This window comes from Polypterus senegalus, chromosome 1 (genome assembly GCF_016835505.1).
Source record: "Polypterus senegalus isolate Bchr_013 chromosome 1, ASM1683550v1, whole genome shotgun sequence".
Taxonomy (NCBI): Eukaryota; Metazoa; Chordata; class Cladistia; order Polypteriformes; family Polypteridae; genus Polypterus; species Polypterus senegalus.
In genome coordinates, this window is record NC_053154.1 from 334902068 (window position 1) to 334915193 (window position 13126).

At 42.8% G+C, this 13126-nt stretch overlaps 1 protein-coding gene across 1 annotated transcript in view; it reads left to right on the forward strand.

The window, feature by feature from the left end:
* psma1 (proteasome 20S subunit alpha 1) overlaps window positions 1-13126 on the forward strand; it is a 57951-nt gene that overhangs the window by 22110 nt on the left and 22715 nt on the right. The window contains exons 2-4 of the mRNA XM_039738864.1: window positions 3410-3454; window positions 7625-7726; window positions 10367-10470. Coding sequence (XP_039594798.1) covers window positions 3410-3454; window positions 7625-7726; window positions 10367-10470 — 251 coding nt within the window. The remainder of the gene's footprint in view (window positions 1-3409; window positions 3455-7624; window positions 7727-10366; window positions 10471-13126) is intronic.

Sequence of the window (13126 nt, forward strand, 5' to 3'; positions counted from 1 at the left end):
CAGGTGTGAGTGGGCACCCTGTGTTATTTAAAGAACAGGATCTTTCAAAGTCTGCTCTTCACAACACATGTCTGTGGAAGTGCATCATGGCACGAACAAAGGAGATTTCTGAGGACCTCACAAAAAGAGTTGTTGATGCTCATCAGGCTGGAAAAGGTTACCAAACTATTTGTAAAGAGTTTGGACTCCACCAGTCCACAGTCAGACAGATTGAGTACAAATGGAGGAAATTCAAGACCATCGTTACCCTCCTCAGAAGTGGTCGACCAACAAAGATCACTCCAAGAGCAAGGCACACGTGTAATAGTCGGCGAGGTCACAAAGGACCCCAGGGTGACTTTTAAGCACCTGAATGCCTCTCTCACATTGGCTAATGTTCATGTTCATGAGTCCACCATCAGGAGAACACTGAACAACAATGGTGTGCATGGCAGGGTTGCAAGGAGAAAGCCACTGCTCTCCAAAAAAAACATTGCTGCTCGTCTGCAGTTTGCTAAAGATCACGTGGACAAACCAGAAGGCTATTGGAAGAATGTTTCATGGACGGATGAGACCAAAATGGAACTTTTTGGTTTAAATGAAAAGTATTTTGTTTGGAGAAAGGAAAACACTGCATTCCAGCATAAGAACCTCATCCCATCTGTGAAACATGGCGGTGGTAGTATCATGGTTTGGGCCTGTTGTGCTGCATCTGGGTCAGGACGGCTTGCCTTCATTGATGGAACAATGAATTCTGAATTATATCAGAGAATTCTGATGGAAAATGTCAGGACATCTGTCCATGAACTGAATCTCAAGAGAAGGTGGGTCATGCAGCAAGACAACGACCTTAAGCACACAAGTCGTTCTACCAAAGAATGGTTAAAGAAGAATAAAGTGAATGTTTTGGAATGGCCAAGTCAAAATCCTGACCTTAATCCAATCGAAATGTTGTGGAAGGACCTGAAGAGAGCAGTTCATGTGAGGAAACCCACCAACATCCCAGAGTTGAAGCTGTTCTGTACGGAGGAATGGGATAAAACTCCTCCAAAACGATGTGCAGGAATGAGCAAAAGTTACCGGAAACGTTTAGTAAGGGGGGGTCACACCAGATACTGAAAGCAAAGGTTCACATACTTTTGCCACTCACAAATATGTAATATTTGATCACTAGCCAACCCGCGGCGTAGCATACGCCACATAATCAGGCCGCTTTTTAAATGATTTTAAGCACAGAGGAAAAAATAAACATTTGAAAAATCTGTAATTTAATAAACCACCAAGAAAAGTAACATTGCAACAATGCACGCTACGAACCAACATACAATTGTCCGTGACTGAAAACGAGGGCGCCCGCGCTTTCTCCTTCCAAAGCGAAGGACGGGTTGAACGGCGCTGTTCAGTACGCACTGCCCGCTTATGTGCCGCCCCAACTCCCTTCCTGAGTCGCTTTCGTCTGTGTACAGTCCACACGCACCTGTGAGTCACGTTGACTGTTAATTTTCCAAACACCGCCTCAGTCGGTTTCCACGTTGATTTTTCATTGTTCTTTGTGGTTTCGGCTGCTTTTTTTTTTATATATAATCCACCAAGTCACCCGACCATGGGGGTTTTACAAAGGGCAGGGACGTAATCATTTCGAGCGTATGACCCGCACGTACTGGGAATTTCTCGTTCGTGGGGAATAATTGGAAGCCACGTTCTCCATCACGAATGGGGTTCAACGGCTTACCCACGCCGAGTAGATACACGTTGATCCATTCAGTGTAGCGTGCGTGCAGTACCGGACATACAAGTGCATCACAGACCTGTTAATGCTCAATCTGACGTGGCTGAAAGCCACTTGTCCTTCTAAGAATTTGGACGCCGACCGCTGTTGGGTCGTGTAACTATTTAGCAGGCAGGAGTCTCGTTCGTTTTCGGAAATAACCAAGAACTGCCATGCACCACCACCCACAGAATCGAGAAAGAGCTATCAATCTGTCAATCCTGTCCGTGTCCGGGCCGGGTGAGGTTTCCTATGTTGAGTCAAATGAAGCGAAAGGCTCCACACCTGGTGGTGCCCTTCCGTCAATTCCTTTAAGTTTCAGCTTTGTAACCATACTCCCCCCTGAACCCAAAGACTTTGGTTACCCGGTTGGCTGCCCGGCAGGTCGTGGGAATGACGCCGCCGGATCGCCTGTTGCGGGGCCTGCATTGGTGAAGCAGGTGAGACGGTAATGAAACAGAGGCACAGGGCTTATTGGTTTTTAAAGACTGCTTCCTTTATTGGGTTTTAACCAATGCACGGAACGAACCAACACACAATCGTCCGTGCGGCGCTCAGGGTGGAACGGGAGGAGAGGAGAAGGACATCCACTCCGCTCCCTCCGTCATGCTAGTCTGCTGATTTCTCGTTCTGTATACACTGCCTGCTCATGTGCCCACCTCCGACTTGTCACTCGAGTCGTTGTCGTCTTTGTACAGTCCAGATGCACCTGTGACTCACGTAGACTTTTCATTGCTCTGTGCGGTTTTGGCTGCCTTTCTATATATAATCCACCAAGACACCCGACCACGGTGGGAGGGGGGTGTGTACAAAGTGCAGGAGTATCTAAGAAGACGCATGTTTGTCGCGGATGCAAATTACTGTATGTAGCGTGTAAAACAGTTTGCTATAGTGCACGCGGTCGTGTGTTGTAACCGAAAACTCGTTTTTTAAAGACTGCTTACTTCATTGTGTTTTAACCTCAGTTGTAAAGGAACGTTTTAAGGATCCCATGGGATACCCCTCGCAAACAGTTTTACACGCCGCATATGGCGATTCACCTCCGCGAGAAACATGCCTCTATTAACAGTCAACGTGGGTCGGAGCTGCATGTGACCTCTACGACAGACGAATATAAATGACGCCGGTTTTTCTGTGTCGTCGCGTCCGAGTTGGTGGGCGTGGCCCTGTGAATTGTCGTCGTATCCAATGGTCTTGGAGTTGGTGGGCGTGGCTCCTTCCTGCGTGCGCCATAGGGGTCTCACTTGTCGGGCTTAGTGAATCCACGCCCCTTCCGGCGTGCTTTCCATGGTTGTCTTGCCTTAGTGAATTATATATATAGATTTTCCTTAATAAATAAATGACCAAGTATAATATTTTTGTCTCCTTTGTTTAACTGTGGAAAAAAAAAAAAAAGTGAAAATCTGATGATGTTTTAGTTTATATTTATGCAGAAATATAGAAAATTCTAAAGGGTTCACAAACATTCAAGCACAACGGTATGAAGAGACCCTGTACTGAAGGACTGGCAGCAGCTTGTATTTGGTTGAAAGTGTTACGAAAATTGTGACCAGCCAATTTTTAAACCAGTTGTGTGGTTTTTTTTTTGGCTGAGTGACAAAGATGGTTGTCAAAAATCTGAATAATCATTAACATGTCAATCATTTTTCTTTTCTTTTCAAGTTTCGTAACCAGTATGACAACGATGTCACAGTTTGGAGCCCTCAGGTAAGTTTCTTATTTTTATTGTATGATGTTTTTTTACCGTCTCATTCCACAAACAATTCCAGGAAGCTGTAAATTACTTTGCCAGTTTATTCCTTGTACCCATCTTGCACTGGCATAGGAACATAAGATATTTTGTTTTCAACAACAACAAGCCATTCAGCCCGACAAAAGTCACCAGTCTAATTCACTTAGTTCCTCCAAAAGAACATCAATGCGAATTTTAAATGTTCCTAAAGCCCCAACTGTCCACAACACTACTTGTTAACTTATTCCACATGTCTGTGGTTCTCTGGGTGAAGAAAAATAACACTTGTGCAAAATTTACAGTTTACAAATCCCTGTGTTCTGTCTCAATTTACTTAGTATTTCCTTTCATAATTTTAATCATGTTACCTCTTTTTTTTTTTCCATCAACTGAGAAGGTTCAAAATTCTTTAATCTTTTCTCGTTACTCATCCTCTGCAGTACTGAATTCAGGCTCGTTGCTCTTCTCTGGACCTTCTCTAGTACTGTTGTGTTTCCTTTTTGTAGCTTGGAGACCAAAACTGCACACAGGACTCCAGATGAGGCCTCACCAGTGTGTTATAAAGCTTTGAGTTGTACTCCATATGTTAAGGTACCATCCTTCTATATAAAAGCGGTCGGGATTGTCCTTCCGTCCCGTGAGTGCTATGCAGGCACGGAGTTTCACACACCCCGTCCATTTTGCAATGCACAATGGGATTTGTAGTTTCGTTTTTCCAGGTAAAAGATGATTTTCTACTCCAGACTGTGCGATTTCTTCTTCTTCTTTCTTACTATATTAAAGCGGTTGGGATTGTCCTTCCGTCCCGTGAGTGGAAAGCGTAGCAGTATTCCGCTTATCACAGACTTACTACTTGCGGCTTGAGGTACGAAGCGACGCGATGTGAGCAGAGTTCTGGTGCTCCCATCGTTCCCTTGCTTTTTGTGCGCGATGCGCTGGAAAAATAGACAAAATTATGTCTCTGGAAATAATTAATGTTGATGGAGTACAAATGTCTCACCGCGTAGTAAATATCAGGGGGGTTCAAAAGGGCGACCTCAATATAGAAAAAAAGTTTAAATTTCATCACAAAAATAACAGAAACTACGAGCATTAAAGTAATACCGCTCAAATGCAATATAACCAAATTAATGAGTTTGTATAAAATATCAAATTGATCTACACATTGAATTGCCTTAAGAAGTGGTCAACTTAAAAGTCGGTCTCCTTAAAAGGCGGGTCAGCCTAGTATAACCTAACAGTTGTGGAACGAGTCCCGGACACAGACAGGCAGACATGTTGTAAATCCACCCCCACACGTTTATTTACAATATATACAGTGCATCCAGAAAGTATTCCCAGCGCATCACTTTTTCCACATTTTGTTATGTTACAGCCTTATTCCAAAATGGATTAAATTCATTTTTTTCCTCAGAATTCCACACACAACACCCCATAATGACAACATGAAAAAAGTTCACTTCAGATTTTTGCAAATTTATTAAAGATAAAAAAACTGAGAAATCCCATGTCCATAAGTATTCACAGCCTTTGCTCAATACTTTATCGATGCACCTTTGGCAGCAATTCCAGCCTCAAGTCTTTTTGAATCTGATGCCACAAGCTTGACACACCTATCCTTGGCCAGTTTCGCCCATTCCTCTTTGTAGCACCTCTCAAGCTCCATCAGGTTGGATGGGAAGCATTGGTGCACAGCCATTTTAAGATCTCTCCAGCGATGTTGAATCGGATTCAAGTCTGGGCCACTCAAGGACATTCACAGAGTTGTCCTGAAGCCACTCCTTTGATATCTTGGCCGTGTGCTTAGGGTCATTGTCCTGCTGAAAGATGAACCGTCGCCCCAGTCTGAGGTCAAGAGCGCTCTGGAGCAGGTTTTCATCCAGGATGTCTCTGTACATTGCTGCAGTCATCTTTCTCTTTATCCTGACTAGTCTTCCAGTTCCTGCTCCCCACAGCATGATGCTGCCACCACCATGCTTCACTGTAGGGGTGGTATTGGCCTGGTTATCAGCGGTGCCTGGTTTCCTCCAAACGTGACGCCTGGCATTCACACCAAAGAGTTCAATCTTTGTCTCATCAGACCAGAGAATTTTGTTGCTCATGGTCTGAGAGTCCTTCAGGTGCCTTTTGGCAAACTCCAGGTGGGCTGCCATGTGCCTTTTACTAAGGAGTGGCTTCTGTCTGGCCACTGTACAATACAGGCCTGATTGGTGGATTGCTGCAGAGATGGTTGTCCTTCTGGATGGTTCTCCTCTCTCCACAGAGGACCTCTGGAGCTCTGACAGAGTGACCATCAGGTTCTTAGTCACCTCCCTGACTAAGGCTCTTCTCCCCCGATCGCTCAGTTTAGATGGCCGGCCAGCTCTAGGAAGAATCCTGGTGGTTTCGAACTTCTTCCACTTATGGAAGATAGTGTCCTCTGTGCTCCTTGGGACCTTCAAAGCAGCAGACATTTATCTGTAACCTTCTCCAGATTTGTGCCTCGAGACAATCCTGTCTTGGAGGTCTACAGACAATTTTGACTTCATGCTTGGTTTGTGCCCTGACATGAACTGTCAACTGTGGGACCTTCTATAGACAGGTGTGTGCCTTTCCAAAGCATGTCCAGTCAACTGAATTTACCACAGGTGGACTCCAATTAAACATCTCAAGGATGATCAGGGGAAACAGGATGCACCTGAGCTCAATTTGGAGCTTCATGGCAAAGGATGTGAATACTTATGTACATGTGCTTTCTCAGTTTTTTTTATTTTTAATAAATTTCCAAAAACCTCAAGTAAACTTTTATCACGTTGTCATTATGGGGTGTTGTGTGTAGAATTCTGAGGATAAAAATTTAATCCATTTTGGAATAAGGCTGTAACATAACAAAATGTGGAAAAAGTGATGCGCTGTGAATACTTTCAGGATGCACTGTACAAAGTCAACAGTGCACACAAAACCCCACAAGTCCCCAAAGTCCAGGCCTCTCACACACTGCCTTTCCACTTCTTCAGACCGCCTCCACTCTCGTCTCCTGCCTAGTCCTCCTTCCACCCGACTCCAGCCTCGAATGAAGGGAGGCGGCCCCTTTTTTCCACACCCGGATGTGCTCCAGGTGCTTCCCAGCAATCTCCCGCCGACACATCCCAGTGTTGTGGAAGTGCCAGCTGTACCCCCGGAAGCACTCCGGGTGCCCCTGCTTCTCTTATCCCCAGCACTTCCTGGTGTGGCGGAAGTGCTTAGGTCCAGGGCTCCCAAGGCATTAGGGCACCCCCTGTCGGTGACCACGGTCTCCTACAGGGTTGAGCTTCCAAACTCTGCACCAGTGGCCCCCAGTGCAACCAGGGCGGTCGCCCCCTTGTGGTCTGGAGGAGGCATAAGCCCTCCTCCTGTCCTCCTGGGCATCCCGGCTGGGTACCACCCCCAGCCGTCCGCCACACAGTCCATTAGCCTCCCTAATGGCTTTTGTATACTGACGAGAGGTTGATAGGGAAACGTCCACTACGATTCCTAAATCCTTCTCAAAAGCAGACCTCCCATTGTGTATTCAAATCTACCATTTTTATATCTTATGTGTAATACTTGTACTTTACATTTACTTACTTTACTCAATACATAAAAAAGGTTTTTTCATAAAAATAATATTCAATAAACAAAAATTGCAATACGGAATTTTTATTACCATAAGCTGGAGAGTTACCAAAACAAAAATGTATACCCCATCTAACATGCACTGGTCACTGGGAAGAAACCATTACAATAAGGTTACACCATTACATGCTGATAGATCGATAGCAATCACAAATGGATCCAGTTGACTCTAAATGTTGTCTTAACTGCATAAACCTGAAATAACCTGTTTTTAACAATCCATAGAAGACTGTTATACAATCAGTAACTGAATGTAAATGTCTCAACCAGATCCTTCACAGAAACAGTTTAACAAAGTGCTGGGATAGCAGTTGGGAGGTTTGTAGGGACAACTTAGCTAACCAAACAGGCTTAATGGACTGACTGGTCCCCTGTTTATTTTTTATTTTTGGTCAATGTTCTTATTGTTAGGTCTGAAATGTTTGTGAAATGTGCACTTGAATTTTAGTAGCAGTCCCTCCCTTGAGCCCACTTATAATGATCCCGTTCTGTTTTACTCTTTTGTTTTGTAGGGGCGCATCCATCAGATTGAATACGCTATGGAAGCAGTGAAGCAGGGCTCGGCTACCGTGGGGTTGAAATCGAGGACCCATGCTGTGCTGGTTGCTTTAAAAGTAAGCGTGCCACAGTTAATTGAGATGTCTCTTTTTCCTTCACTAAATGTCATTTCAGATCTTCTTTTATTCTGTATATAGTCGTCCTTCACATTTCTTGTAGGTTAGTTTCCAAGACAGTGAGAAAGCAAAATTTATGAATATCTGCATTTATTTTACTTCTGCTTTGTCATGGTTGTGACATTGATTGACTCCATTTCACCTCCTTCCATTCATAGTCTAGTATCAGGCTGCAATATCTTTCATTATCATTGCGTGCATTGCTCTGGTTTTTCTAGAAATATAGTCGTGGCCAAAAGTTTGGAGAATGACGCAAATATTAATTTTCACAAAGTTTGCTGCCTCAGTTTTTATGATGCCGATTTGCATCGACTCCAGAATGTTACGAAGAGTGATCAGATGAATTGTAATTAATTGCAAAGGCACTATTTGCCACGAAAATGAACTTCATCCCAAAAAAAACATTTCCACTGCTGTTGTAAAGAAGGCTTTAGAGTGCCGAAGAAAATACGGAGTGTCTCCTAAAGTTGATTCAGCTGCAGGCACCATCAGGGCAGTGCTTGGCCTGGTGGGTGTCAAGAAGGGCAGTAAAGAAGCCATCAGGGACAGACTGATATTCTGGGATTGGACTGCTGAGGACAAGTCATTTTCTCAGATGAATCCCCTTTCCAATTGTTTGGGGCATCCGGAAAAAAGAGTAGATGAGTGGCACTACCATCAGTAACAGTAAAGCATTCTGAGACCATTCATGTCATGTGGGGTTGCTTCTCAGCCAAGGCAGTGGGCTCACTCACAATTTGGCCTAAAAACACATCCATGAATAAAGAATGGGACCAAAACATCCTCTGAGAGAAACTTCTGCCAACCATCCAAGAACAGTTTGGTGACCAACATGATGGAGCACTGGGCCGTAAGGCAAAAGTGAGAACTAAGTGGGAACAAAACATCGAAATTTGGGGTCCAATGCCAGGAAACTCCCCAGACCTTTAATCCCATAGAGAACCTGTGGTCAGGAGGCGAGTGGACAAAGAAAAACCTACCAATTCTGATTCTGCAAGAATGGGCTGCCATCAGTGAGGATTTGGACCAGAAGTCGCTTGACAGCCTGCCAGGGCGAATTGCAGAGGTCTTGAAAAAGAAAGAAGGGCCAACACTGCAAATATGGACTCTACACATAAACGTCATGTCATTGTCAATAAAAGCCTTTGAAACTTCAGAACTGCTTGTGATTCTACTTCAGTATACCATAGGAACATCTGACAAAAAGATCTAAATACACTGAAGCAGCAAACTTGGTGAAAACCAACACTGGGGTCATTCTCAAAACTTTGGGCCACGACTGTATTTATTTAAGTATATTTTAGCACAAATGCAAGTGTTTGCCCATTGTGAGCGGAAGACTGCATGATTTGACATTGTGGATTATGTGACACAAGTAACGTCAGATGTTTGACAAAGGTTTTTATATTGTTTGCTGGGGTCCAGCGTTAGTCTCAGCAGACACCCTTTCTTTCATAAAGTTTGTTATCTCTGTTTAAAAGTTTTCCTCAGTCATCATTAAAAATCACTTGGGTTAAGTTACATATTAAAAAAAAAAACAGTTTTTGACTGAATATTCCTTCATACTATAAGGTCACTTTATACTGGAATCCTCGTGCCCCAATCCCAGAAGAACCAAGTAAAAATGGTTCTTTTCCACAATTGGTTAAAGTGTGAGTCTGTCGAGCTAACTCTAAAGGGTATGTTCAATATTGAATTTCAAAATGTCTGTCACATTTTAAAAGGCTGATATTGAAATGAATACATTTAGAGTAATATCGACTTTTTAAACTCGCATGTTATTAAATTTAAAAATGTACAATCACTTGTGATTAATGATGTACTCCACACAGAATTTTTTTTTTCTGGTTACCCTTTGGTGTTTGTAGTTATGATGGAAAAAAAATTGGTAATCTCATGTTTCACGGAGAGATCAAAAGTTACAACATTCCTGGTAAAATAAGCATTAATGAGGCCTAACAGTGAAGAACAACATGAAAAACATGTACAGTTACTCATGCCATGGTATCCAGTCATGGATTTTAGCGAAAATGTGTGTATTTCAGCTAAAATCTTATTGAATAGACCCTTTTTGAGAAAATGTGCTTGTACACAACAGAAGTGCGTTATAGCAGAAGTGAGCAGCTTTGGCATTGAAGATCCATCTCACTCCTCATTTGTTGATCATTAAACCACACACCATTGGCTTATCGCGAAGTGATGTTCTATTTGTTGAAGCACCTCAGATATGCACTGAAAATGTTTTCACTCTCTTTAACTTTTAATCTCTAGTTGAGCACATCTTTAGGAACACACACTGCAATATTGGTATCACATAAAGCAGATGGTAGCCAATGAATGAGCTTATAACTGGACTGGACTCCTGACCAATGAATAAGAGGGTGAGGTGTGTCATTAATTCAAACACTCCTTCTGGTTCCGTACACTCCACTTAAGTTCACAAGAGAATTTGCCAGAAATGGCCTATTTTTCACAATATTTTACCTGCTGGTTAACAGTCTGTGTGGTAAATGGGAATAGTTTGTACTAAAACGGACTGAATAAAGCCAGCTCACCTTTTTCACACCTTTCTTTCTTTAGAGAGCTCAATCTGAACTAGCAGCTCACCAGAAGAAAATCCTCCACGTGGACAACCACATCGGTATCTCCATTGCTGGTCTGACCGCGGATGCACGTCTTCTGTGGTTTGTATTAAACTTTGATGTTCTTTGACACAGAACTGCTCCGGAGTGTTTTATTGGCAATTCATTCCAGCTGACTGCAAGTTTTTTACAGGACAATCAAGATAGACAAGTAGAGTAACACGGGTCCATTTTCAGCTAAGCTGACACAAATACGAACTTTTAGCACACGTCATCACTTAAAAGAACACGGTATAGATGTAAATAAATTACTAGATGTGATGTGAAGTGCAGAGTCGCAGAAATAGTTGGGGTGCCAGGCAGGCCACCCTGTTTAATTGAGCCTCTTTCAATTACAAACAGAAAGCAAGAAAATCAAGAGGGGCACAATGGCACTAAAGTATAAGTTAGGCGCTTAAGCAGCGTTTGTCGTCTATTGCTGAGAGTTTGACACGCCTTATTCCAGGGAAGGGACTCTTTTATATGCTTCAACCTTAGCGGTAGAGTGTTGTACCGTGGTAGCCATAGATTGATACAGGAGAAAGTAGGGTGAAATGACACCTTTTATTGGCTAACTAAATTAATTACAAATGCAAGCTTTCGAGGCAGCTAAGGCCCCTTCATCAGGCGAGGTGTAACAAAGAAACTGAAAAATACTCTCGCTTATATTGGGACAGCAAAGTGATTTTTTTTCTTTCATCTTAACAACCTTTGTTGTTAGCAAAATGAATACACCTGAGATGAATTAACCCTGAAAGAAGAGAACAATGAACTAATAAAATATAGAGATAAGATCACCATCACTAGAGAAAGTCCTGTGAGGTTTTTTTTTTAAAGTGCATTGTCTGTAAGATAGCCCTCTGATGTAGTCAGCTGGTCAATCAGTCTGTTAGTCTACATATCTGGTCATCTGTAGCAGAGCGATGGGCGCTAAGCAAACTCCTGTCAATCATGGAGAATTCACTGCATCCACTGAACAGTGTCATCTCCAGGCAGAGGAGTAGCTTCAGTGACCGACTGCTGTCACCGTCCTGCTCCACTGACAGACTGAGGAGACCCCAAACGATGCAACTCTTCAATTCCACCTGGGGGAGTAAATGCAAGCATTATTCAGAGTCATTGTCTGCTTTTACATGCATTTTTATTACTCTTTAATTTAATATTGGTTTTTGTATCGGTATACTGCTGCTGGATAATGTGAATTTCCCCTTGGGATTAATTATCTATCTATCTATCTTTCTTGTCTATCTTATCTATCTTATCTATCTATCTATCTATCTAGACCAGGGGTCCTCAATCACGGTCCTGGAGAGCTGCAGTGGCTGCAGGTTTTTGCTCCATCCCAGTTCCTTAATAAAAAACACTTATTGCTAAAGTAACACTTCTGCTTCACTTTAGTGTTTTTGAGCCCTTATTGCTTAATTTTGTCTTAAACAGCTATTTGAATTGCTCCTTATTATCAATAACATGCAGATGACAAGAGAGAGCAGCATTTCTCCATTTAGCTTCTTTACATTTACACCTGTGTGTATTTATCTGCACTGTTGGGTTTAATTAAATTCTTGGAAGAAAAATGAAGAGAAAAAAGTGAAGGACTGAGAATTACTCGTCCATTTTAGCCTTCAAATCATTTGCATGATAGAAAGGGAAAGAAAATCTAGGATATGAGAATGACCTGACATAACAGAGTTAATTTAATTTCATAGCTTGTTAGTGCTTTATTGGCAAGAATTGCTTTCTAATTAAGCAACCAGGTCAGAACAAAAACCTGCAGCCACTGCGGCTCTCCAGGACTGGGATTGAGGACCCCTGATCTAGACCATTGTGTAGAGTGTTGAATTTAAGAATAAGTTTGCATTCCCCTTCTCCCAGCTGCTGTTGGGTCTTGAAATTACCCATAAGCACAGTGACCCTCAGATCCTTTATGTTGTGGCCATTACTGTTCAAGTGTGCTGCCACCGGAAGATCAACACTGTTCTGATTAATATGAAATCTATATGAGTTCATTCGCTGGCGCAGTGTCTGACCAGTTTCCCCTTCATACAGTCCAGTGTTGGGGCACCTTATGCATCTGATTAGGTAGACCACATTAGCAGATTTGCATGTGAACGGACCCTTTATTTTATGCTCCTGCTGGCAATGTGGTATAACTACCTGATCTGTCGTGTAGATATGTGCACAGGTGCCACACCTGTTCTGTAGGCAAGGAGATGTGCCACTTGCTGCCGAGCCACACATAGAGTTTTGGACAATCAGTTGTTTGAAGTTTGGTGGTTGTCTGTATGCAAGGAAGGGAGGTTCTGGGAATATATCCTTCAGTTTTTTGTCTTTCTGTACCATGGGTTGAAGCTCTTTCATAATTTTGGAAAGTGTTTCCAGATGTGGGTGATAAGTTACAACTAGTGGGACCCGGTTCTTGGTTTCTGCACCTTTGTATTCCAGAAGGTTTTCTCTCGGTACAGCCATAGCTCTCCTGATTTGTAGGTCTGTTGATTTGAGAGTGTATCCTTGTTTGATGAAGTCTGTCCTGAGTTTCTGCTGTTGTGTCCCGATCCACTGGGTCTGAGCAAATACGATTGTAACGTATTGCCTGGCTGTAGATGATGGAGTTCCGTATATGCTTTGGGTGGAAACTGCCATTGCTTAGATATTTCCGTCTGCCTGTTGGTTTGTGAAAAATAGAGGTCATAAAGGTACCGTCCTTTATGGAAATGGTAGT